The sequence below is a fragment of the Rattus norvegicus genome, chromosome 1 (assembly GCF_021556685.1).
Source record: "Rattus norvegicus strain SHRSP/BbbUtx chromosome 1, alternate assembly SHRSP_T2T, whole genome shotgun sequence".
NCBI lineage: Eukaryota > Metazoa > Chordata > Mammalia > Rodentia > Muridae > Rattus > Rattus norvegicus.
Genome location: NC_141534.1, coordinates 48,919,017 through 48,946,646, shown reverse-complemented (window position 1 = coordinate 48,946,646; position 27,630 = coordinate 48,919,017). Strand labels below are relative to the sequence as shown.

The 27,630-nt window shown below is 46.7% G+C and overlaps 1 protein-coding gene across 22 annotated transcripts in view; it reads right to left on the bottom strand.

Moving 5' to 3' along the window:
- Sytl3 (synaptotagmin-like 3) overlaps window positions 1–27,296 on the bottom strand; it is a 70,397-nt gene extending 43,101 nt beyond the window's left edge. For 2 of the 22 annotated variants that reach the window (XM_087580875.1, XM_087580970.1), the window contains exons 1-4: window positions 26,975–27,260; window positions 22,987–23,178; window positions 12,839–13,412; window positions 10,128–10,346 (exon numbers count right to left, since the gene is read on the bottom strand). In XM_087580875.1, the coding sequence (XP_087437001.1) occupies window positions 10,128–10,346; window positions 12,839–12,948 (329 nt within the window). In that variant the 5' untranslated portion in view covers window positions 12,949–13,412; window positions 22,987–23,178; window positions 26,975–27,260. Of the gene's footprint in view, window positions 1–10,127; window positions 10,347–12,838; window positions 13,624–22,986; window positions 23,179–24,713; window positions 24,947–26,974 lie in introns of those variants that run through there. The other 20 variants (XM_087580920.1, XM_087580986.1, XM_087580886.1 and 17 more) reach the window with 18 other exon arrangements.
- Between the last annotated feature and the right edge of the window lie 334 nt (window positions 27,297–27,630).

The window sequence follows — 27,630 nt, the reverse complement described above, 5'->3', positions numbered from 1 at the left end:
CAGCCCTTCACTCTCTGCCTTGGGCCGACTTAACACTCACTATGCAGCCCAGCCTCAAACTCGGCAACACCCCTGCCTCAGCTTCTCAAGTATTGGGATTACAGGCATGAGCCGTCTTCTGCAATTATAATATTGAAAATTTTTTTTCTTTTCTTTTTTTCGGAGCTGGGGACCGAACCCAGGGCAAGCGCTCTACCCCAACCCCAAAAATTATTTTTTTAAACAATAGTATTATTTTTGTAAGTGTGCTTTGCCTGCATGTATGTCATGTACCTTCTGCATACCTGGTATCTTCAGACACTAGAGTGCCAGATCCCTTGAAACTTGAGTTAAAGATAATTATTAGCTACCTGGGCTGCCCCTGGCCTCCCTGTAGTCTGTGGATACCCAACCTTTGGCTTAAGGAAGAATTGTCTTGGGCCACACAGTCAGAGGTATCCAACCCAAGGCCAGCTTTGAATGTGACCCAACACAAAATTCTAAACATTTTGAGGTTTGGGAGGGATGATTTTCTTTTATAATTTTCAGAAGGCTCAAGCATGCTGTCCTAGTTTGCTTTCAGTTGCTGTGATAAACACTGACCAAAAGCAACCCGGAGAAAGGCTTACAGGTTACAGTTCACCATCAAGGGATGCCAGGGCAAGAAGTCAAGGCAAGAACTGAAGCAGAGACCACAGAAGAACACTGCTAACTGGCTTACTCCAGATGGCTTGCTCAGTCTACCTATGCAAGACCACCTGCCTAGAGGATGGCACTGCCCCCTGTGGGCTTGGCCTTTCCACTTCTATCATCAATCAAGAAAATGCCTTGCAGACCTGCCCCCAGGTAAAGCCAATGGATACAATTCTTCAGTTAATGTTCCCTCTTCCAAGGTGATTTAGTTTGTGTCAAGATGACAAAAACTAACCAGCATGGGGTGTTTGTAGACGCAGTGTTGTGTCTAGATGTCACATAAATGTACATACGAGCTCTTGCCACCTGAGTATCACAGGTTGAACTCTCCTGGAAGGTCATGCCCTGTCTGATGGGGGCTGGAATTATAAGCATCAAGCACCTGGCGCTCCATCTGCCTCTAGAAGCACCAGCATCCATCTTTCCAGTCTTCAGCCCTGCTAATGCCGAATTAGCAAGTGAGAAATAACTGTTGAACGTGCTTTGCAAATTCCAGCGCACAGATATTTCCTAAGGGGGAGGCCAGAGGAGCCTCGCATTGAAGCTATTTTGACCTCACTGCTATGAGCAAGCAGCGAATTAAATAGGCACTTCGGGGTCACTTTTTTGCCCCTGCAGGTGGGGAAGCAGTTGTATGTGTGCTTTATGTGCTGAGAAGGTGCCCATGATGCAGCTCCAGGGATGCAGAAGATATTTTCATCATTCAACTGACAAGAGATGGAAGACGCATCGGTCTATGTCTTCAGAATTCTTTGAATGCTCTGCTCTCTGGCCAATGCTCTTGTGGCAAAGCAGCCTCAAGAACACTCCCAAAGAGACCCAGGGGGCTTGACCGGCGCTCAGGCTTCAAAAAACTCCAAATGTGAAACAAAGTAGCAGGCGGCCCGTGAGGGCGGGTCCAGCCTCTAGCTCCTAAGAGCCGTCTGTGTATTCACCAGCAGAAAACCTCCCTTCGAACAACCTTGGGTGACGAATCAAACTAGTGTGGGTTTATTTTGTCTGTCCACAAGCCCAGCTGAGCTGCTCTGGACGTTGGCACAGGAAAACAGATGGATGTTAGTGATTAAGTCCTAGGCAACTATGAGAAGTTGGAGACTCGTGATGAAGATGAAGCAATGATTTTATCTCGCTGCTATCAACCCCTCTTGCAAAACACTCACGACTGTCCCCTCCCTAACCTCAGGGCCTCTGCCCCTCTCGCCCAGAGACACACTCACAGGTCCCAGCACAGTAAGAATAAATGAGTCCCTACAATTCAGGGATGAGGTGAGCTCCAAATCGGATGCCATGTGTAGCAGTACGCCCTCAGAAGGCGTTCACACTAACAGGGCTAAGGGCACCAGGCAAGCACCCGTACTTAATATCCCTAGGAGGGATCTGCACCATGCGCATGCCTGGTGCCCCTGAAGGCCAGAAGAGGGTTTCAGATCTCCTAAAGCAGAAGTTAGACAACCGTGAGGTTTGAGGAGACAGCAAAGAGCAGCTGGCAAATGCCACAGACAACATCCACAGGGCCCAGAAGACCCCGGAACTGCCATGCTAAGCAACTAGGCAACTTCCCCGCGGCAACTAAGAAGTACTAGCAGGAAGCGGCTCGCAAAAAACATGTCTGCTGCCACTGTGCCAGAGACCCCTACCACAGTGGATAATCCAGGCCGGGTTGGAGTGAGGGGCAGGGGGCAGAGTGCAGGGGCTTTAGGACACTGACCAGGCCCAAGCACAGGGATCCCTATAAATAAAATAAAAGGCAGAACTGAGTCGGCTAAATTCAGACGACTGAGGTTGATTCAGTTCAGCTGCTCTCCCAGAGCACAAAGGAGACGAAGACATGGAATTCGGAAGCGAAAGATAACACAAATGGAGAGCGAGGCCACGCTGCTTTCTAAAGGGTTCTCTCTCTCTCTCTCTCTCTCTCTCTCTCTCTCTAAGTTTAACCCCCAGTACAAAGGGGGGGGGGAGGAAAAGGGAGAGGAAAAAGAGAGAAAGAGAGAAGGGGAAGGGAGAGAGAGGGGAGAAGAAAGGAAAAGGGGAGTGGGGGGATAGCACAAAAGAGAAATTGGAATAATCAAATTGAAAGGAAGAAAATGGTGCTGGTTCAGAAATAGGCAAACCCAAGAAGCTAAAACATCAAAAGTTCAGAGGGACCCTCCTTGGTCCATAAAGATCAGCTGGAAAGACCCCTTCCCCAGACACACTTAACTGTAAGAACTGGAAACGGCATTTTCAGGGCATGAAGAATAATGGCAAAACAGCGTCAGAGGCCTCTGTAACATTGCATCCAAATGACAAGACGTTTACTAAACTTCTTGATTTAACCCTGGTCATGTGCCTTTGCCGGCAGAGGGTTGGTGTGGAATTGACAGGACTTTTCCCCTAAACTCTAGGAAGGTTAAACATAGTAGGAAACATAATTGCTGCAGGATCTTTGTCAAAATGTCACTTGATTTTCAATATAATTCCCCCGACACCATGCAGAAAACACAACATGCCATCCGGTAAGAATACACTGATGTCCAACCCAAATCCCAATTTAGCAGGGTCTGGTGATACAGGCCTGGAATCCCTGCTATGGGAGAGGCTGATGCAGGAGAATCGCAAGCTCAAGTCTGGACCGTTAAGTAAGTACAAGGCCAGGCGAGGGTCATAACTAGACCTTGGCTCAAAATGTACATATCAACAAGTAAAGCCATGGGCAATATAGCCCAGTGATGGGGTACTTGCCTAGCATGTACCTCAGTTCCCCAAGTCCTAATCTAAAAAGTGATTTAATCTAGGGCTCAGAGGGCAGTATCCTGGCCACAAAAAACCAAAACCCAAACGAACAAAACCCCCTAAGTACTGGAATTCAGCTCATCACCCGTATAAATGTTGGATGGGTGTGATCCCCGGTTTAATCCCCATCTATAAGCCCCGCATACAGAAGGTGGAGACAGGGGATCGCCGAAGGAAGCTGGCCAGCTAGACTAACCAAACTGATGTGTTCTGGTTTCAGGTGAGAGACACCCATCTGAACATATAAGGCGGAACACACTGGAGGAAGACACCTGACATCAGCATCTGTCCTCCACACTCACATACATGTACATGCACACACCACAAAAGAAAGAGTATTCTGAACCAAACCAAGTCCCTTCTAATACATTCCAGAATCTTTTTTTTAGATTTATTTATTTATTTTATGTATATAAGTACACTATATCCGTCTTTATGCCCACCAGAAGAGGGCATCGGATCCCATTACAGATGGTTGTGAGCCACCATGTGGTTGCTGGGAATTGAACTCAGGACCTCTGGAAGAGCAGTCACTGCTCTTAACCACTGAACCATCTCTCCAGCCCCTACATTCCAGAATCCTAGAGCAATCACTTAGAGCAATCTCCTTATAGCAATCACTCAAGACTAGGAGGGTGCCAAGATGAAAGTCACTTTCTATTGAACCCCCTTAGACGTCTCTGCCATCATAATGATTCATCCAGGACATTCAAGCAATCCAAAGCAGACCCCCAAAACCTCAGTACCGACTGCCATAGTCTGGAACTTTCTGTCTCAAACTCTGTGTGCTGGCTAGTTCTATGTGAACTTGACACAGGCGGAAGTCATCTGAGAGGAAGGAGCCTCAATTGAGAAAACGCCTCCCTAAGATTGGACTGTTGGCAAACCTGTAAAACATTTTTTAAATTACTGATTGATGTGGCAGGGCCAGCACATTGTAGGTGGGGCCATCCCTGAGCTGGGAGTCCTTGGTTCTGTAACAGTGGTTCTTAAGCTGTGGGTCAGGACCCCTTGGGGGTTCGCCTAAGACCATCAGAAAACACAGATATTTACATATGACCCATAACAGTAGAAAATTACAGTTAGAAAGTAGTAACCAAAATAATTTTATGGTTGGGGGACACCATAACATGAGGAACCTTATTAAAAGGTCACAGCATTAGGAAGTTTGCCTTGAACTTGTGATCCCCATCCCTCAACTTCAGGAAAAAGCAAATTTGCAAGCCCACACTTCCAGACATTCCTCTTGCTCTATCACACTGTCTTTCACCTCAGACCACCAGATGTCAGACACAGAACCCTGTGGCTTCTGTAGATCAGAGTATTCACTTTAACAGCAACCCCAGGACCTAGGACAGAGGCTCCCTATGTGCCTTTTAAGACTCTGCTTTCCCAGGGCTGGCTAATCCCAGCAGGCAGGCTAGGATCAATAAAGGGGAGCCTGGGCTCAGGGCTCCACACTGCTTCACAGCCTCAGGCACACTGCCCTCTGCTTCAGCATCCACTCCAAAGGGTGGGCAGCAATAACCACCCTTAGGACAAAACAGCAACCAACAGATTGAGAAAAGGCCTTTACCAAGCCTACATCCGATAGGGGGCTAATATCCAATATATACAAAGAACTCAGGAAGTTAGACTCTAGAGAACCAAATAACCCTATTTAGTCATCAGGGAAATGCAAATCAAAACAACCCTGAGATTCCACCTCACACCAGTCAGAATGGCTAAGGTCAAAAACTCAGGTGACAGCAGATGCTATCGAGGATGTGGAGAAAGAGGAACACTCCTCCATTGTTGGTGGGATTGCAGACTGGTACAACCACTGTGGAAATCAGTCTGGAGGTTCCTCAGAAAATTAGGCATAGTACTACCTGAGGATCCAGCTACACCATTCCTGGGCATCTACCCAAAAGATGCCCCAAAATATAACAAAGACACGTGCTTCATTATGTTCATAGCAGCCTTATTTATAATAGCCAGAAACTGGAAAGAACCCAGATGCCCTTCAACAGAGGAATGGATACAGAAAGTGTGGTACATCTACACAATGCAGTATTACTCAAAAATCAAAAATATTAGTAAGTGGATGGAACTGGAAAACATCATCCTGAGTGAGGAAACCCTATCACAAAAGAACACACATGGTGTGCACTCACTGATAAGTGAGAATTAGCCCAAAAGCTTGGAATACCCAGGATACAATTTACAGACCACATGAAGCTCAAGAAGAAGAAAGACCAAAGTGTGGAGGCTTCAGTACTTCTTAGAAGGGGGAACAAAATACTCACAGCAGGAAATACAGAGACAAAGTGTGGAACAGAGACTGAAGGAAAGGCCACCCAGAGATTGCCACACATGGGGATCCATCCCACATGCAGTCACCAAACCCAGTCACTACTGGGGATGCCAAGAGGTGCATGCTGACAAGAGCCTGATATAGCGGTCTCCTGAGAGGCTCTGCCAGTGCCTGACAAATACAGAGGCAGATGCTGGCAGCCAACCATTGAACTGAGAATGGCATCCCTCATGGAGGAGTTAGAGAAAGGACTGAAGGAGCTGAAGGGGTTTGCAACCCCATAGGAAGAACAACAATATCAACCAACCAGACCCCTCCCCCAGAGTTCCGGGGGACTAAACCACCAACCAAAGAGTACACATGGAGGGACCCATGGCTCCAGCTGCATATGTAGCAGAGGACAGCTTTGTTGGACATCAATGGGAGGAGCCTTGGTCCTGTCAAGGCTCCGATGCCCCAGTGTAGGAGAATGCCAGGGCAGGGAGGTAGGAGGGAGTGGGTGGGTGAGACAGAGTGGGTGGGTGGGGGAACACTCTCATGGAAGCAGGGGGATGGGGGGTTTCCATAGGGGAAACCAGGAAAGGGGATAACATTTGAAATGTAAATAAAGAAAATATCCAATAAAAGAAAAGAAAACAGAAAAAAAAAAAGGTGGGTTGGAGCTTTAAACAAGACTTAAATGTACTCTCCCATCACTGTGGTATGGGAGCCATTGGCAGCTCCGAGTCCGGCTCCCTTGTCTCTCCCAGCTCTGAGCTCTGGGTCTCTTATCAGTCAGCAGATCTCCAAGAGAAAACTCACCCTGCAGGAGGAAGTCATCTGCCAAATATCTTCTGGGGCCTCCGGCAGCCCAAAGCCGGCACAGTTCACAGGCCAGTAGTATAAGCTGTTTACCATCATTTAAAGAGAGAGTAGCTAGAGACCTCGGACAGGGCAGGCTCCCAGAAGTCTATGGGGTGACCCTAGCTGAGAATCCTAGCAGCTAGGGATATGGAGACTAAAGTGGCCACCTCCTGTAGCCAGGCAGGACTTCCAGTAGAGGGAAGGTAGGGTCATCAACCCATCCACAAAACCTTCAACCCAAAATTTGTTGAAACACAAAACCCTACAAGATGGGCTGGAGAGATGGCTCAATGGTTAAGAGCACCAACTGCTCTTCCAGAGGTCCTGAGTTCAAATCCCAGCAACCACCTGGTGGCTCACAACCATCTGTAATGGGATCAGATGTCCTCTTTGGGTGTGTCTGAAGACAGCTTCAGTGTACTTATATAGAATTAAATAAATACATCTTAAAAAAACAAAAAAACAAAAAAAAAACAAAAACCTACAGCCAACCAATGACTGGCCCAACCTGAGACCCCTGTGGGAGAGAGCTGACCCCTGACACTGTTAATGATACTCTGCTGTGCTTGCAGACAGGAACTTATCGTAGCATGATTGTCTCCAGGGAGGCTTCATCCAGCAGCTGATGGAAACAGATGCAGGGACTCACAGCCAAACATCAGACAGAGCTCAGGGAGACTTGTGAAGGATGGGGATAGGCCTGAGCAAGCCAGAGGGGCCAAACATACCACAAGAAGACCTACAGACTCAGCTGACCTGGGCCCATGGGGGCTCAGAGAGACTGAACCACCAATCAAAGAGCATGCAGGAGCTGGACCTAGGCCTCCTACACATTTGTAGCAGATGTGCAGTTGGGGCTTCATGCGGATCCCCTAACAAGTGTAGCCAGGGCTGTCTCCGTCTCTGTTCCCTGCCACTGGATCCCCTTGGACTGCCTGATTGGCAATCAGTGGGAGAGGATGTGCCTGGCCTTCCTGGGACTCGATGTCCCAGGGTGGGATGGTACCCAGCGGGGGAACTTCCCCTTCTCCTCAGAGAAGAGGATAAGAAGGCGAGGGGTTTGTAAGGGTGGGGCTGGGAGGAGAGGACGCAGCGGGTTGCAGTTGTGAGATAAAATGAATAAATACATAAGAGAGCCTCACTATGTACTCCTGACTGACCTGGAAGTCACAGAAATCCATAGTGCCTGGCCCTCCTTTGTGTACTTTTAATTGGTGCCCCCCAAGTCTCCCTCTTTCCTGACTTAAAAAATCTGGTTCCCTAATCAAGTCCTTCCTCTTTACTTTTTTACTGAGGAAGAAATGTGGCTGGAGTCAAGATCCTTTCCTAAGTCCCAGTATGTGATACGTTTCGGGCAACAGCTAAGCTCTACAGGGTGATGGCCCCAAGTGGACAGAGCTGGAGACAGGAGTAGGGGTGTGAGGACTAGAGAGAAAGCCCACAGTTACTGTACGTTAGCTTCTAACACGGCTTCCTCCGTGAGCCCACCTGAAGTGAGGCAATGATCGCAGATATTTTGAAAAACATCCTTATTTCAAAATCAGGAAGCTGGGTCTTGTAGATGTGAAGTTCTGTGTGTTTAGTGGGTCAAGTTACAATGTTAGGCAGGACACCGCAAAGGACAGAGATTTCAACATCATTCCCTCCTAGGAGAGCGCCCCAGTCCAGACCTCCATTCTTGATCCTTAGTTTGCTGTTAACTATCAGAAGGGAGAAATTGTTCGTTTAGGGTCTTCGTTGGGGTTGACTGTAATCAGGTGGCTGACTGAACAGGGAAGGGAGTCCTTGGGCCTTTCTAGAGATGGCTAGGAACCAGCCCCCTTTCTAGGTCCACACCCATACCACCTGGCCAGACTAGTTCACAGTCCTGCTTAGGGGATTTCTCCTGAACTAAAAACTCTGAAGGATGCTGACTCCAGAAAGTCCAGGAAACAGGGGTGACTGGTCCAGGACAGGGTGATAGGTGCTATGACAGAAAGGACTGGTTCAAAGAGAGAGACGGAGCCACCTGCATCGTTTGCTGGATGCCTGACATGCATTGAGCCTTGCATAGGGACAGAAAACCAAGCATTAATGTTAGGGTATCCAGGCAGACAGCCCTCCTGATTTAGGAAGGAAAGCCAGCCTTATGCTGCTCTGCCTGTGAATGCATCTTCCACAATCTGTTCCAGAGGCCTCTGACATGAGCAGTGATATTTTACAAGCTGAGTTCTGACCAGAGTGCCTGCTCACTCTCTCTTCCAGTAAGTTCTGTGGTATTCACTGTGTTTGCTCTTCCTTCAGATGGGTGCGCCCTCCATGTTCTCAAGACACCTCTGATCCGCTCTCCCGTGGAGTGGTGGGACGGCAGGTCAAATATCTCCCAGTTTTCAAAATGGCTTGTTGAAAGATACCACTTCTGTGCTTAAAAACCTCAGTATCCACCAGGTGCTGTGACACACGCCTTTAGTCCCAGTATTGTAGGCAGAGGCAGGTGGATCTCTCTGAGTTTCAGTCCAGCCTGGTCTACAAACTGAGTTCCATGCCACACAGGACTACATAGAGAAACCCAGTCTCAAAACCAAACCAAACCAAACCAAACCAAGCCAAATCTCATAAGAGCTGGCTCACTGGTTAAGAGCTCTGGCTGCTCTTCCAGGGGCCCTGGGCTCAATTTCCAGCATCCACAGTGGCTCACAACCACATGTAACTTTAGTCCCAGGGGATACAATGTCTTCTTCTGGTCTTCATGGGCATCAGGAATGCACACTACACACAGACATGCATGCACGTAAAATACACAGCAGCAGACTCAGTAAATAACTGATAGGTACCATCTCTTTCTGTACCTGAGTCCACTTCCTTCCTTCAAAACACAACCCCAAAAAGCAGCTCAGAACCTTGCTTGCATCCCTGCAGTCATTCCCTGACACTTTTCCTGAAGGAGATAAGGGCTAAGAAAACCAAGACATTGTGTTGGGTATACAGTGGCCCTGTAATCTCAGCTCTTGATAGAGGCTGGAGGGCCAGAAGTTCAGGACCAGCCTCAGCTACATATATTGAGTTTGAAGCCAGTCTGGGTTTCACGAGACCCTCTCTTAAAACAACAAAAACCAAAACCTAAAGCAAGAAATCCAAATGAATTGCAAGTTCTGGGTCAGCCTGTTGTCAGTCACCAAACATTCATAAATAAAGATGTTCTATGTTTTATGGCTGGGTATAATGGCACATGGCTTTCATCCCAACACGCAGGAGTTGGAACTCTGTACATTTGAGGCCAGCCTGTTCTATGTATCAATCTGCAGATTGGCCAGGGATATACAGTGAGACCCTGTCTCCAAAAATAATAATAAAATAATAAACCATAATAAAACCATTTTAACATTAAGATATCTCCCTCGCACACAGCCTGGGAGCATCTATGGATCAGATCTGGTATGATGGCTTTCAGGAAGCATCTAATGATGATTGAGGTATGATGGACCATCCCAGAGCCCTGGGTCAGAAGAGAAATAGAGCACTATTGCACATATGAACACATGCACACCCTACCCATGATGCTTACCTGTCCTCAAAGCACACTGTGCACTTCCATGCATGAGTCTTCCGTAGGAATACACGGCATTCGGAGCACACACGGTGGCTGCAGCCCTGACACACAGCCCCACGGTTTAGCAGAAGGCCCAGAGTCTGCTGGCAACGTGCACAACACTTTTCCTTGTATTCCTGGCTGGAGCTCTTTGCCCCTTTCCACCGAAGATGCTGCAGGTGTGTTTTCAGGTTCCTGTGACCCAACAAGTTGAATAATGATTGGTTGGTGTAGTGGTTCGTTCTCATTGCCAACTTGGCATAACCTTAAATCATTTGGGAAGAGCCTCAGCAAGGAGTGTCTACATTGGGTTGGACTAGACATATCTGTGGGAGGTTGTCATAAATTAATTGATGTGGAAAGAACCAGCCCACTGTGGGTGGTCTCATCCCCTACACAGGGGATGAATTGTATGAGAAGGAGAAATGGAGCTGGGCAAGCAAGTGAGCACATATGCATTGGTTTCCCTTTGTTCTTGGCCATGGATGTGACGTGACTGGCTATTTGAAGTTCCTACCTGGAATTCCCCACAATAATGGGTGGTAACCTGGAATTATAAGATGAAATCAACCTCTTTTTCCCTCAAAGTGCTTTTTTTCCAGAGTGATTTATCATAGCAACAGAGATAAAACTCGAACAGATATGGAGCTAGACAATAGGAGCATCCACAGAGCCACACTGCTAGTCTCACCTCCCCTGTCGAAGCCTGGGTTCAGGTGAAACAGAGCTGTCTCAGAGGCTCTGAAAAGAACAAAACCTTCTTCGTCAGAGTCCATGAGACCGTTACTATTCCAAACAGCTTTCTCTTTACCGCCAATAAAGTCCCATTTTCCTCTGTCTATTATTATCTCAATGATTCAGCGTTTACAAATACATTTAAAGGGTTTTTGAGATAAAGGCAGGAAGGACCAAGAGTGGTGGCACCTCCCTTTAATTCCCATACTTAGAACAAAGAGGCAGGCAGATCTCTATGAGTTCAAAGTCAGCCCAGTCCACATACACAGGGAGTTCTAGGACAGCCAAGGCTATGGGAAGAGATCTCGCCTCAAATAAGTAAATAAATAAATAATAAAATGAAGGAGCGAAGAAAAAGAGTTGTGTATTTTTGGCTATTTCCTTCTTTAAGAATGGTAATTTACATGTGCGATTTTTTTTTTTTTTTGCCATATGAATGTTTACCATGCATGTATGTTAGTGCATCACGGGCGTGCTGGGCCTGCAGAGGCCAGAAGATGGTATCGGGTTCCCCTGGGCCTGGAGTTACAGATGATTAACCACCATGTGGTTGCTGGGAATCAAACCGGGATCCTCTGGAAGAGCAGCCAGTGCTCTTAACTGCTGAGCCATCTCTCTTGTAACTCTGGAAAAGTTCTCCTATTAAAAACATTGGGGGGCTGGGGATTTAGCTCAGTGGTAGAGCGCTTACCTAGGAAGCACAAGGCCCTGGGTTCGGTCCCCAGCTCCGAAAAAAAGAACCAAAAAAAAAAAAAAAAAACATTGGGTTACACGCCCCCCAACCCCTGGCGCTGGGATTGAACGAAGGGTTTCTTATGTCCTAAGTTCATTCATCTGACTGCTTTCAAATATGCCTCATAGCTGAACGCTGACCCTTTAATTTTAATTAAGTTTTTAATTTTAATTGAACGTCTTTTAATTTTAAATAAAAATATTTGGGGTTGGGGATTTAGCTCAGCAGTAGAGCGCTTGCCTAGCAAGCGCAAAGCCCTGGGTTCGGTCCCCAGCTCTGAAAAAAAAAAACCTTAAATTTCTTTCAGTTTTGTGAATATGAGTGTTTTGCTGGTATGTATATATATATACATATATATACATACATATATATATGTATGTATATATATATGTACCCCGTGCATACCTGGTACCTACAGAGGCCAGAGAGGGCATTGGTTCCCCTGGAACTGGAGTTACAGACGGTCGTGGGCCATCCTGAGGGTTCTGGGAATTGAACCCAAGATCCTCCACAAGATCAAAAAGTGGCCTTAACTGCTGAGTCATCTCTCCAGCCCTGCCTGACCTTGAACTCCTAATCCTTCTGCTTCTACCTCCCAGGTACTGAGATTTCTGGTGTGGAAAAACAAGCGATGTATTTACAGAGGGAACCTCCCAGCTAACAGTGGGCGGTTCTCACCATGTCCAGAGCTGCCAGTAAGCACAACCTCATACTAAACAGCTCCTGCAACCGAGCCAGGTCAGAAGAGAAGCTTCTGTTGATAAAGGATCAGGGAACAGGCTAAGCAGGTTCACCTTCCTTTCTCCAAGCCAGCTAGCCGGAAGGCAAAAGTGAACAAAGAGAAAAGGCAGAAATGGATCCTACTGGGTTTCTGTTTTTGATGCCCAACCCCCGATTTGTGCCTTCAGGTACCATGAAAATCAAGGTGGGGAACTTTAACTGGAAGCTTTCCCTTGGGGGAAACTTGGCAGTGTTCTTTAGTAGCTCCTGAGAAAAGTGGGCAAACATCACAAAGGCGCCTTTTCCAAAGACTTGTGAGATTAATTTAGTTGTATTGCAAGAGCAATCCCCATCCCCACACCTTCACTGGTGATCCTTCTCGGTGAGAAGCTCAGCCCCGAGCTATCAGTCACAAGAAAGCCAATGAGCGAGCCGAGCCATGGCTCTGAGCAGAAAAATCAAGCCCCATTGGACTGCCCCAGGTCGAAGCACAACTTACCGGACCCTCTCCTCCTCGATGCTTTGAACAGTTTGATCTCGATATAGGACCCGGAGAATGATGTCCCGTTCCAACTCCTTGAAGGACTCCAGGTCCACTTCGTGGGCCATTTCCTCTCCGCACGCACGACAGAGATCCACTGTCCTGCGGAGAAGCCGGAGTCCAGCTGCTTCCCTGGATCCCGCAGGAGCCCCTCTCTGGTTTCACCGGTGACTGTATTTGACGTGTGGCTCTTCCTTCTTTCCTAACTGGGTCATACTCCTTCAGAGAAGCAAAGTCCACAAGGCTGCCCCACGGCTGGAGTCACTTCCACCCGGAGAGCGTTTTCACTGCGCTCTGCCTGATGAGACAAGAGCGTATCTTTTTCTGAGGTTTTGCCAGAGATTGTTATAAATGATGCATGGCTGCTGAGAAGATAATTTCTGTAAAGCGCTAGTAATCTCCAGCCCCAAGGAAGTTGACGAGCAGTCATGAGAGAGCCCGACAACCTAGGGTAGCAAAATTTCCCCAGAAAAAATATGTCCAGATCAGCAGAAGTGACAATAAAAGTCCAGCCTGGTTAATGCCTTAAAATCTGTTAAAAAAAAAAAAAAAGACAGAGAACAAACAAAAATCAACCTCAGTTTGCCTGGCTGTACACATATGCAGTATCACTCCAGAGGCGAGAACACCCGGGTAGACACAGCTTTGCCTTTTCAGTTATGAGCCATTGAAGAAGACATCTTTTCAACACTTTGTATCATTTCTAAACTTGGATTTTCCTACCAACAATTCTGGATCTTCAGCTGTGAGAGGACAAAGACCCACGTTTAATGTTAACGTTCATTGTTTAATGTTAACCATTCTGTCACCTCAAACGTTAGAGAGGTCACCAATTTAGTTACATAGACCCTCAATGGTCTAGCCTGCTGCACACCAGTCTGTCTGTCTATATGCATGTATGTAAGTATGCATGTATGATATAGCTCACTGCTCCTGGAGTGAACAGAACCATACAGAATTAGGTCAACCTTGAGAGAAAGTGGTAACACCCAGAGGTGCAAAGGGGATGGTGCTAGCCCAGGGGTTAGAATTCTTCCGAATGCTGTGACCCTTAAATACAGTTCTTCATGTTGTGGTGATCTCCCAAGCTTAAAAACCATTTAATTGCTAGTTTATGACTGCAATTTTTTTACTGTTATAAATCACAATATAAATATCTGATACCCGTGATCCCCAATGGAGCTGTGACCCACGGGTTGAGAACCACTGCACTAGAGCAACAAAACACAGCAGGCTTCCTTGGCGGCCAGTTTCTTTTATTTATCTTTTAGAAGGAGAAGACAAACACAATAAAACAAAATTTTAACTATGGAGGCTACAGAGTTGGCTACGCTGGTGAGCTGTTCGCCTTTGAAGGAGGAAGGCTAGATCTTACTCCTCAGTACGACAGAAAAAAAGCCATTCGTGTGGGTGCACACTTAGAATCCAGGAGGTGGAAACCGGCAGATCTCTAGGGCTTGTTGGTCAGCAGGCCAAACTGCTGGTTCTGGGCCATCGAAGGACCCTTTAAAAAAAATCAAGGTGGGCGATATCCAAGGAGCAACAGCTGGGGCTGGCACCTGGCAGACATGTGTGCCTGCACACATGTGCCTACATACATGTACCTGCACACATGTGCCTACATACATGTACCTGCACAGATGTGAGCAAACATGCATAACACGCGTACACACACATACACACCAGTAAAAAGTATAGTGTAGTGGGACAGCAGAGTGGCTCGGTGGTGAAGAGCATTCATTTCTCTTCCAGAGGACCCAAGTTTTGTTCCCAGTACTCATGCTAGGCGGCTCCCAGCAGCCTGTAACTCCAGCTCTGGAGAGCCAAAGCTACCTTCCGGCTTCTATGGGCCTACATTCACACACACACACACACACACACACACACACACACACACAATTAAAATGAAAGCAAAAATACACTGTGTTAAATGCATAAACACGTATCGTGGTCAGTTAGCATTATCAAGCGTCCTTCGCACATGAAGTAGTGTGTGCTACCCTGGCCATGCAGTCGGTAGGGTTGTAGCAAAACCACCACAAGCATGCAGAACAAGACAGGAACTTCCATCTCTGTAACAGTCCTAGGGGACCATTGTGTTACGTGAATGGTAAGTAGTCGTTCACTGAAGCATCATTACAAAGCACGTGACTGACTTCACACCACTTTAATTGAAAATACATTAGCTCGAGGACGTCCTCCACTGCCGGCTATCATTTTCTTCACAAGTATGGCCAGAACTCAGAAAGAGTGTCATCAATTAGGGGAATATGCATAACCACAGCAACCTCAACCTATCAATTATTTATGTCCTGTAAGAGTGCTCCGGACATCCTTAGGCATCGGGCCCTGCTTCTGTTTAGTTCAAGTGGAAAGATTCTGCATGCTTCCTCCCATCAAGAAAATGTAGTCGGTTCAAGCAGCGTGCTTTCTGTAACGCCATTTTGATTTTCCAGCCCAGTTAGTCCCGTGGTGATGAGGGTCCTCTCTGTACTTTGATACCTACCCTCCTTTTGAATTCATGGATAAGCAACAGACCTATGACATCACTCTTTCGACGAACACTCTTAACCCTTTTTGTAATCTGTGGCAGTCTGGGGAGGTCTATGCAATAAAGTACATTGGGTTGTAAAAGAAATTGATCACACAAAGTATTAAAAATGCTACACAGTAGCTTGTGTATCATTGATATGTGGGATAATTAAGGTCTGACGGCGATGTAATGATTAACAGCGTCAAAGTGGCAGTGATATAAACAACGCCTTGCTGTCTCTAGGGCACATGATGTCATGGAAAGCACTTGTGACTCTGTCGGGAACAAGGTTACAGGCCTGGCTGACTTCACCTTGGCCTTTGCTTACGTTCACAGTGGAAGGAAATGCTAAGTTTTAGTGAAAGGACAATGGCAACAGGGCCTGGAGAGAGTGGTTAGGACCACTGGCTTCTCTTCCAGACGACCTGAGTTCAATTCCCAGCAACCACATATTGGCTTACAACCATCTGTAACTCTAGTCCCTGGGGTCCAATGTCCTTTCCTGCCTCGAGGACACCAGGCACACAAGTGCTAGTATATACATATGTAATAAAAATATTCTTAAAAATATGAATGAAAATAAGGATGTTGTTTCCCACAGACCAAGACAGGCTAACGACTGTGGCCTAAGAAATCACCTGTTTATTGATCTCTTCATTGTAAGATGAAGGTCACATACAGTTGTGGGGGTTGCATGAGCGGAAAGGATCAAGGCCTAAAAAGGGACTGCTTGGCCTCTGCTCTCTGCCCATAAAGAACCCTCAGATACCTGTTCTGGGCAGGCTTCCTACCCAGGCATCAGGAAACACACAGCAAGAAGGACTCAGGAGCAGACTCAAGAGTCAAGAAGGACTCACATGTCTGTGTGCCACAGCCTCAGGTCCCCTTGTTCCCATTTTCCAGATGGAGTCGCAAACTAGCAGATCTCAGTTTCAGAGCTCTGAGTCTCCATGGAAAGGGAAAACAACAGGAAGATTGTGGCGGTAGCTGGGAGATGATTCAGTCCATGAACTGTCATGAACTGTTGGCCTGGCAAGTGAGGACCGGACTTCAATCCACAGCGTCCTTGTTAAAAGCCTGACACAGTGTCACAGTGTAATCCCAACCCTGGGAGGTAGGCAGGAAGTTCCAGCTTAGCCTAATCAGCAAGCCCCAGGTACTAGTGAGAGACACTGACTCAAAAGACAAAGAGATGGCACCCAAGGAACAAGAGCAGAGGATGGGGGCTGGAGAGATGGCTCAGTGGTTAAGAGCACTGACTGTTCTTTCTGGAGGTCCTGAGTTCAATTCCCAGCCACCACATGGTGGCTCACAACCATCTGTCATGGGATCCGATGCCCTCTTCTGGTGTGCATGAAGACAGTGACAGTGTACTCACATACAAATAAATAAACCTAACTTTAAGAGAGAGAGGGGAAGATGACCTCTGGCTTTCAGACACTCGTGCACACAGATGCACCTGTACTCCCCCCCCCATACCCCAGAACAGAATATGACTCAGGCTATACGGAGCAAGTTAGTGTCAGTGCTTCCCCAAGTGTAGCCTTCAAGCTCACCCCTGCTGTCTTCTATTTCTAGTGAAAACCCTGCTGAGTCACGTGCTGGTTTGCTTAATCTCGTTTATTTTAAATGAATAAAGCACTGGAGGTGAACAGTTCCTGGGGTCGGATGTGTTCTTCTCTGACTTGGGTCTCCAGCTTCTCAGCATAGTAGGGCAGTGAATGGCATCCTGGAGGGATAATGACAGGATTTCCACAGGAGGAACCGGGACTCCTCAACGCTCACCCAGCAGCGTTAGGTCGTGTGCATTTCAGGAATACAACTGTCTACAAAACACTATTCCATCCCCATCCTAGGCCGGCCAGCATCAAGGGGTGGGAACCACCTCATTCAAGAAAGCTAACACTGGCTCCCCCTTGTGGCAGGAGTCCACCTGTACGATCTAGCCATCTTTGGTGGGCGTTTGTGGAGCACTTGCAAGCCCCAGTCACTATTCTGGGCTCCTCCATTTGCTGTGCATACCCTGTCCTATGAGGGGACTATAGCAAAAGCATAAAAGAAGAGAATAAAGTCAGAGAGATGTCGCCGGCAAGGAAAAGAGCCTGGGATTTCTACCAGGAAGCTGTAGTGAAACAACCGTCCATCAGCGTTGGACAATAGGCCTCTGACTTTCCTAGTTGCCAAGGCAAAGCACAACACAGCAGAAAACCTACAGGGTGCATACACTTTGAACAGTCGAAAAGAAATGCAGAGGGTGTCCGTCCTCAAGCTGTAGGACCCTGACTAAGCCCATCACATCAAGAGCAGTTCAAAAGCAGACGAAGAACTATGGCCCACAAATCATTATTACACAAACACAAGATTTCAGTTCACTGAACTTCATTTGTAGCCCACATGGCTTTCTACTATTCCAGAAGACATGGAGACAATGGTCGGACAGCACCAGGTGTTAGCATTCCAAATCCATTTCCCCGTGGTTACTCTCAACTCTCGGGGACTTGGATCCAAGCTTCTCTATACATTCAGCCAGATGGGAGACTTTATTCTCATTTCTGTAACCTTTCCTTATCTCAGGTATTTGGTGAGCATAGAATGTTAGTAAAGCCTTCTGTTATTTGAAACATCTTGGTTTTGTTTGTTTTTACCTCCAAGGGCTGTCTTGGCTAGTTTTACATTAACTTGACATAAGCTAGAGTTATCTGAAAGGGGGAAATCTCAGTTGAGAAGATGCCCCCATGAGATCCAGAAATGTAGGGCATTTTCTCAATTAGCGATCAATGGGGGAGCTGAGTGCATTGTGGGTGGTGCCATCCATAGGCTGGTGGTCCTGGGTTCTACAAGAAAGCAAGCCGAGCAAGCCACGAGGAGCAAGCCAGTAAGCAGCACCCTCCACGGCCTCTGCATCAGCTCCTGCCTCCAGGTGCCTGCCCTGCTTGAGTTCCTGTCCTGACTTCCTTCAGTGATGGGCTATGGTGTGGAAGTGGAAGCCAGGTTAACCCTTTCCTCCCCAGCTTGCTTTCTCATCATGGCCTTTCAAGGAAGCAATGACTCTATAGGGTTCTGAGACGAAAGCCCACTTCAAAAAAAGATCCTTTCAAAATAGTGACACAAAACATTATCCCAAGGTCATTTATGATAAGAGTTAACCGAAGGGGGGGTTTGTGGTGCGCACCTGACATTGTATACTCAGGAGTCAGAGCCAGAATGGTCACAAGTTCAGGCTCGGACAAACTACACACTATGACAAGTCTCAGAAAATAAAAAAGATTGGGTCTAAATCCAGTGCGTGCTCGCTCTTTGGCTGCCGGTGTCTTCTCGTGGTGTCGCGCTGGCTCAGAGGCTTTGGACATTCTGTTTACTCTGATTGACGACTGGAACTTGCTACCGGCTTTCCTTGGAAACAGGTCTTCTTGGTTTAGAGATATGTGGATGCTTTGTTATCCAACTGTGCTGAAATCCCAGACACATGGTTGACTATCTTCCCACCCCAGCCCACAGCCGGGCGACAGAAGTTAACTCGTAGAGGCACGAGGGATGTTTTGCATATTCTGGATTTTCAAGGAAAGCAACTATTGGGTACACTGAAGGAAAACAAAACTTTGACCATCATTTACCATCTGAGGAAGACACTGCCGCTTACAGGATCACAGGCCATCAACAGTGTGCGCATGCGTGCAGATAACATCCGCCACAGACGTCTGGTTACCTCCTCTGTCAGCAGACGTTCCTTTTTGTGGAGAACTTCATGTCAAGTGATTACAACACATGACTTTTTTTTTTTTATCACGGCAACGATATCATATTATTACTGTTATAATCATTACCTAAGTTATGCTGTACACACACTAACTCCAGGATAGAATACGAGGCACAAGTCAGTTCCTATCAAAACTGGTCCCTGAACCTATGGGCTAGTGGACCCCATCATGGCCCAGGTCACTTCTAAATTAATGATATCACTTTTGCTCACTTTCCAGCTTGCATTGGTTTGGAGGGGATCAGACAGAGACAAACAGAGGATCGGTTGGTTTGAGCTTATAAACTGTTTTCCGAGTTAGTTTGATTATGAACTAAATTCTGCCTGGTTTCTGGGTCATAACGAAGCTGATAGTTGCTCTTTCAATAGGAGTCATTTAAATGGCCTCCGGCGTGTATCTACAATCCTCTTGAGCTTTGTCTTGGTTAGTTTGGTGCGGGATTCTTGGCAGTCATTTGCCAATGTGAAGATTCTACAGTGGAATTCTTCTTCCAAGTCACTCAGAACCTGCCAGGACCAGCAGCAGCTCCTGCAATCTGGGCTACTTGGGAGGCTGAGGCCTGCCGGGGGAACTTGGTGAGGCTTCATCTGAAGAAATAAAAAGTGGGCTGGGAGCAAAGTCCTGTTCGCATGCTCGCCTAGGATGCACAGAGCCTGGCTGGTGAAAAAAAATTATTGAAACTACTCTTGATTTATAATATACTTTCCCCAGCAATTTCTTTCTTTGAAAAATTGCTAATAAAATTCTTCCTGGTCGAAGCCAGTAACATCCCTCCATGGCCTCTGCATCAGCTCCTGCTTCCTGACCTGTTGAGTTCTTCTTTGGAGAGGAACAGCAATGTGGAAAGTGTAAGCTGAATAAACCCTTTCCTCTCTAAAAAAAAAAAAAAAAAAAAAAAAAAAAAAAATTCTTCCTGGTCAATAGAGGTTTTTCTGTTGTAGTCAGAAAGACGAACAGGCCTGTGGAAGACTTATAGTTTTAGCAAAAAATAAGAACACAGTGACAAATTTGATTTCTGGTCACGTGGACTACAAAGAAATTTAAAACAACATTGGCATTTTTCAGGTATTTTTAAAAATATGGATGAAACAAATATACTTCTCTCTTGGATGCTTTTCAGTTTTGTAACGTTTTTGAATGAGCAAGAGGAGAAAGTAATCCTAGGGCAATTAGCTTGCACGGTCTTAGCTCTGCCCCAAGTACCACACAAGGGTGGGTTTGTGCTTCTCCATCTTCAATAATCCCAAGAATGCTTCCTGGTCCTCCCCCTGCCCCGCCCCAGACTGCAGTCATTTAAGACCATTCCTTTGGGGCCAGTTCAGTGGGTAGAGCACTTGCTTTTTTTTTTTTTTTTAAAGATTTATTTATTCATTTATCATATATAAGTACACTGTAGCTGTCTTCAGATACACCAGAAGAGGGCATCGGATCTCTTTACAGATGGTTGTGAGCCACCATGTGGTTGCTAGGAATTGAACTCAGGACCTCTGGAAGAGCAGTCAGTGCTCTTAACCTCTGAGCCATCTCTCCAGCCCCTGAGCACTTGCTTTTTAAGGGTGAGAATGTGAGTTCAGAGCCTCAGAGTCCATGTAAAAGCTAAAAAGCACTCTACAGTGAGGTGGGAGGAGTCAGAAGACTCCTCCAGAAACTTACCGACATTGAGACCCTCCTCAAACAGGGTTGAAAGTGAAGATTGGCACCTGAGGCTGCACTGTGACCTGCATATGCACACACCTAGCAGAAACAGTCTTCCTCTCCGCTCGACTCCACGCCCCGCCCCCTGCAACCACAGACTATTGCACATCATATACTCTTCCATACTTTCTCAACTCTTCCTCCTGGCCAACTAAATTTCATTTACTCTGAGCAACTGAAGGCAAGAAGAGGCTACTGTTCTGTAAGTACCCCAGTTCTGTCCCTCGCTTCACCGATGATGTCTTGGGCAACCTGTATAACTCCACCCACCCAGGACTTAATATCATTTTGTACAAATCGGAGTGATGCCCAGGACGTACCTAGGTCTGTGGCGGTGGCAATGATGTGTTGAGACAGACGGAGAATGCGGCATGGTGTAAGGCAAGCAGGATGTACTGGGTGATATTAGTAACCGTGCTTGGAAGAGGACCCACATTATTGCTGTGTGCTGGCTAGATGCACATCAACTTGACCCAAATTATAGTCGTCTGAGAGGAGGGAACCTCAACTGAGAAAATACCTCCTTGAGATCCGGCTGTGGGCAAGCCTGTAGGGCATTGACCCAGACCATAGTGGGTAAGGCCATCCCTGAGCTGGTGGTCCTAGAGTCTATAAGAAAGCAAGCTGAGCAAGTCATGGGGAGCAAGCCAGTAAGCAGCACCCTTTCATGGCCTCTGCATCAGCTCCTGCCTCCATGTTCCTGTGCTGACTTCCTTCCGTGATGAACAGCAAAGTGGACAATGTAAGCCAAATAAATCTTTTCCTCCCCAACTTGCCTTTGGGTCATGGCGTTTCACCACTGCAAAGACATGTTAGTCTTGGGAGGGCCATATGGAGTGCCAAACGTTTGTCAGTTTTTCATTATTTCCAATCAAAATCAATCACCCCTTCACCTTTATCCCCCCACCCCCGTTCTACTCTGCATTCCTCCATAGCGGGTTCAGTTTCCTGGTGCATTTCTCTCTAACAGGGGCCTCAGGTTGCAATCCGAGGTACCCAGTCCCTGGCTTGAACTGAGAAACCTTGCGCACACGGCGACCAGAAGCTTTACTAAAGCCTGAATCAGGAATCAGCAGGGCAGGACAGAGACAATTGGGAAACAGAACGCTGCAGTTTCCGAACTCTGAAGCACACAGGCAAACCTGAGTCATTCCTAAACTCGAAACAAACTCTAGAAATGATCACAAGCCAATGATCTCAAACAGACAGTCATAATGTCACAGCGAGAACCCCAAGACCTCCCAGACCCAGTTTTCTATGATATCTATAACCTCATTTGTTCAGGAAGGAGAGGAGCAGGAGAGGAAACCATTTCTCTAGGGCTGTGCGGCGTGTGCCCACTGTGTCTGAGGGATTTCTATTCAGGCACAGAAGCCCCACCCCGGACTGACCAAAGCCCTTCTGCCGGTGCTGGAAGCACAGACTGCGTCCACCCTGCATAGAGTCTTTTCTATCAAATCTCTAATAAAGTTTCAGGTATAAACAAGCATTGGGCATGAAAGGTTAAGTTACAGTAATAAGCCGTTCCATTTCTGTTACCACAACAAGCACCCTGACAAGAAGCGGCAAGGGTTGGGGGGTGGAGGGGGTGGGCTTATTTGGCTTATACTTCCAGGTCATAGTCCATAATGGAGGGGAGGTCAAAGCAGAAACTTACAGCCTCAGAAATGAATGTATACGTGCCTCTGGCTCCTACTCGGGTTTTCTTTAACACAGTTGAGGGCCTAGCCAATGAAACAGCCCGCCCATATCAGGGTGGGTAGTCCCACATCAATAAACAATCAAGGACTGAGCGCTGTGGCACACACATTTAATCCAGCACCAAGGAGGCAGAAGGAAGCAAATTTCTGTGAGTTCAAGGCTAACCTGGTCTACTAAGTAAGACCAAGCCAGTCAAGGCTACCAATAAAATAGGCTCCATCCCAGAAACTGACTCAGACAGATGCAAACACACCACAGCCAAACAGTGGGTGGAGCTTGGGGACTATGGAGCTATGAAGGGACAGGAGGAAGGGGATTGTGGTCCTACAGGGGATAGAACTCCACAGGAAGACCAATAGAATCAACTAACCTGGGCCCTTGGGGTTCTCAGAGTCTGAACCACCAACCAAAGAACTTACATGGGCTAGATGTAGGCTTCCCCACACGTATGTAGCACATGTGCAGCTTGGTCTTCATGTGGGTCCTGAACAGCTGGAGCAGGGGCTGTCCCAAAAGCTGTTGCCTGTATGTAGGATATGTTCTTCCTTTGGGCTGCCTTGTCTGGCCTCAGTGGTAGAGGAAGCGCCTAGCCCAGGCAGAGACGTGAAGTGCTAAGGTGGGAGATACCAGGGTTGGGGGGAGAGTAGGGAGGGGTGTGAGGGATCCCCCACCTGCTCAGAGAAGGGGAGGAGGATGGGGGGGTAAGAGGGTTGGGGGGGAGGATTGGGAAGGATTGTCAATGAGCAGGATGCAAAGTGAATAAGTAAAAAAAATTAAATTTAATTTTAAAAAATCCAATAAAGTAAATAGTTGAGATAGCCACTCTCAGGCAGTCACACAGGCCAACCTGTTGGGGATAATCCCTTAGAATCACTCTTTTCAAGTTGTGGCAACAGTTAGAAACCAACCACTGCATAGGCTACAGTAAATTATTTAAAACATGTGAAATGCTTACTTCTAGAATAAGCCATTTTGAATTTTTGAATGGTGGTTACCCTGAGTAACTAAAAATGTGAAAGATGAAACCACGGTTCAGGAATGGACTGTGCTTCTATTTTGTCTGCATGGGCAGCCATTTTGGACCCCAGGGGAAGGGAGGGCTACAGAATCCTGACAGTCTGCTGACCCAGCATGGCGCAGCGTCTAGCATCATTCACTGACCTGCTGGTGCACATGAGGAACTGCATACACAAAGCCAGGTCAGACCAATCTGTATTCCAGAAGTCAGAGAAATAGCAGGCAAACAAACCCTTCACAGCCCATGGGGATGTTTGGGAAAAGAAAGCATGCTTTAATGTACATGGGGAGGGAAGAAAGGGCCAGAACCAGGGAGGGCTGACCAGGACACAGAGGTGACATCTATGATGGAAAAAGTCACACAGCTGTAAAGAGAGGCCTCATATAGAACAGCAGTCTGTCCCGACTTCGTGTCTGTCTGTCGCTGGGATAAAATATCCCAACAAAAGAAGCAGAGAGAAAGGAGTTGGTTTCAGGTTACAATTCCAAGTTCGCCGTGGGGAAGTCCAGGAAGTTCAGACAGCTAGTCACACCACATCCATAGACAAGACAGAGAGAAAGCACATGCAAGTTTGCCTGCTTGCTTAATTAATTAACTAATTAATTAATTAATTTTTGTGATCAGCTCAATCTCCCCACTTTTATACAGTTCAGGAGTCCCTCCCCTCTGTTTAAGGGTTGGTACCACTCACATCAATCAACTAACTCAGTTAAGGGAATCTCTCACATACATGCCTGCAGACTGTCACAATGTAGACAGTCCCTCACTGACACTCTCCTGCCAGGGAATTCTAGGTTGGGGCAAGAAGACAATGCTAACCACCACGCAGTCCCAAAACGCTGTCTCCTCTGGGGAGGTCGTAGCCACCTATGTTCTGTGGCCTTTGCACAGTGACAATATCAGCAAAGCTCTCAGGTCTCAAAACCCGTCCCTGTGGTTGACACATACATGCCTGCATTCGTTCCTGCTATGGAAACAGTGCTTGTTACTGTCCTGGGCCCAACAGCCAACCTTGACTTTGGCTTTGAGAGCTGGCAAGGGGGCAAGAACAGGAAACGGAGAGTTGAAAGACAAAGGAGAGGGGGAGGCAGTCCCTGACTGTAGGCAGGCTCTTGTTTCTTTACTTACTGATGTGTGTTTTGAGCTGGCAGCCACGGAACCAAAGGAAATAGATGTCGGTCCTGTATTGGGGCAACTTGACAGCAGAATGGAAGTGAGCAGGCAGCAGCATGCGTGTCTAAGAAGAACACACTGTCCCACCCTGCCCAGCCCTGTTCTCGCAGCCTGCAAGCCACAGCTGCTCACTGATAGAGCTTCGTGCTTCTGAGGCTGCAGCTTGGCCCAGCTGTTCCGCCACAGATTTTTTTTTTTTTTTTTTTTTTTTTTACTCTTCTCAGCTTCAGTATGAGACCACAACACTTCTGCCTCCAACGCAAAGGACAGAGTGACTAAACAGACCTTAACACTGTCCCTGAGAAATCACGCCCTTTATGTTCCTGCTGTAGCTTCTCTATGGAAGCCTTTGATTGCCACGAAGAACACGAGCTCACTCGAGGCAGACAAGGAATAAAGAAGAGTGGTTATCTCTAGTTCCAGCCAGAACTGGGCTCCCATTCACAGGCTTCCAAGACTTTGCATAAATGAGCCTTATCAGAAAGTCTTGCACAGGAAGAGAATTGTGTGCTCAAAAAGTTAATCTTTACTGATTATCATTAATCTTTGGTGGGGTTTCTGGGGAAGCCAGCAAAGCCCAGGCCAACGTCCCATTTCTTTAATGTTCATTTTGACAGTTTCTACAAGGTGGGCCAGCCTAGATCCCTTAGAACATCAGCATTAAGATACAATCATATGCATAAAGCCAGAAAGGCAATCTCAGTGGGGAAGAACCGGCTCTCTGTGGGAATGCTATGCGTGGTCCTCATTTTAGTGGAGCCTTGCTACCCGACTTTCCCCTGCACCTCCCATGTTCTTGTAGAACCAGAGTGAAAGAGAAAAAAAAAAAAAAAAGAATCATGACTTTCATGGTTTAAACTTGACCTCTTCACACAGAAGGTCAAAGAAGTAAAAAGTAACACAATGTTGCCATAGCAACCACAGACTACTGTTACTCCATTTGTTGTTGGGATAGCCACTGTATATTCAGTGCTCTCTCTGGGCCCTGAAGTTTAGTAAGTATGTTATACACTAAAGGTCAGTGTGGCAGGCTGAGATAAGCACACCCACTCTACAGATTTGAAAACAGAGGGAGGGCATTTGGTAATTTACCTGAAGTCACACTGGGACCTAGATCCGCTCACTTCTGAAACCTGATTCTTTGTTTGAATGCAGAAGTTAAGAAGTGATAGTCTCCAATTAATTATCTTGGCTGAATAATTTTTTCTTTATTAACTCTTCTTTCAATAGATCTGTAAGATCTAATATACACTTTCCTTTGACAACCTGTATCTTACCGAGGTATCTATTTGGTGTAGAACAAAGCTCAATTAATAGAAATTTAAGGGTCTGGTGGTTCACGCCTTTAATTTTGGTACTCAGGAATCAGAGGTAGGTGGATCTCTGTGAGTTCATGGTAAGGTAGGTCCTGGGCAACTTCATTTCTTTATTGAAAAATTATATTTATCTTTCATTTTCAAATTAGACATCAAGGTTCATGAAAACAGCCTACATCAGTGAAGTTGATTCCATCAGACCTTGAAAGCCAAAGAAGCCAGATGGTATCCCATTGGCTGAGAAGCCCATGACACATGACTGGCATACTGTCTTGTGGTTTGTTCTTTAAATCTTTTTTTTAAAGATTTTATTTATTTATTATATATAAGTACACTGTCACTCTCTTCAGACACACCAGAAGAGGGCATCAGATTTTATTACAGATGGTTGGAGCCACCACGTGGTTGCTGGGATTTGAACTCGGGACCTCTGGAAGAGCAGTTGGTGCCCTTAACCACTGAGCCATCTCTCCAGCCCTGTTCTTTAAATCTTAAATTACTTTCCTGATACCATTTTAAACATTCTCTCTCTCTCTCTCTCCCTCCCTCCCTTCTTCTCTCCTTTCTTTCTTTCTTTCTTTCTTTCTTTCTTTCTTTCTTCCTTTCTTCTTTTAGACAAGGTTTCTCAGTGTAGCTCTACCCGTCCTAGAACTTGTTTTGTAGACCAGGCTGGCCTCAAACTCACAGAGATCCACCGACCCACCTGCCTATGCCTCCGGAGTGCTGGGTTTAAAGGTGTGTACCACCACTGCAAGGGGTTCGTCATTACCCTTTCGATGTCTCCTATTCAACAATCACAAGGCTTGCTATTCCTGCCATCAATTTAGGGACAGCTCTAACGACTGCAGTTCCCCTACCCCACTCAAAAGACTCCCATGTAGACATAGGGCTTCATCCTACCTTGATCTGGAGGGTGTCCTGCTGAGGAAGTCAGTTCTTCACTCACTGACCTGTGTGTCTCCTTCCTTCCTGCCAGGCACTGGCTGTAGCTGACGATTTACATGGCAATCCCAAGTGTGTCTGTGGCTAATCCCACTTCACCAAGGACCCAGACAGTGGAGACATCCAATGCTATGCCGAGGAGCTCACACAAAGATTTTACACTGCAAGAATATAAGAGTCTTCGGTGAAATGTCTCATCTTTCCCCCCAAACGCCCAGCAGAGCCCGGTGTGTTTCCTGTGTGTGACCTCAGAAGTATGACTAGTGACACCACAAAGAACAGTGTCTCATGGATGGTCATGGGTACTTCTCGGTCATGGGTAATTTTCTTTGAAGGCTAACATGCATGCAGAATAATAGGAAAATCATAGGCATACTTGTCACCTTCTGAATGGCTGTCCCTTCTCAAATGTATTCAAATGTAACTGCTGCAGCACTGGGTATCAGTGATGTGAAGAGAAGGCCACAGGGTCTCTACTCTCAGGGCTAGATTAACATCCTGGGAGTGGGCCCATTAATGCAAGAGTGGGTTTCTTATAAGAAATGGGTTTGGGTTCTACCCTCCTCCCCTCCCTCTTCCTCCTCCTCTTCCTCCTCCTCCTCTTCCTCCTCCTC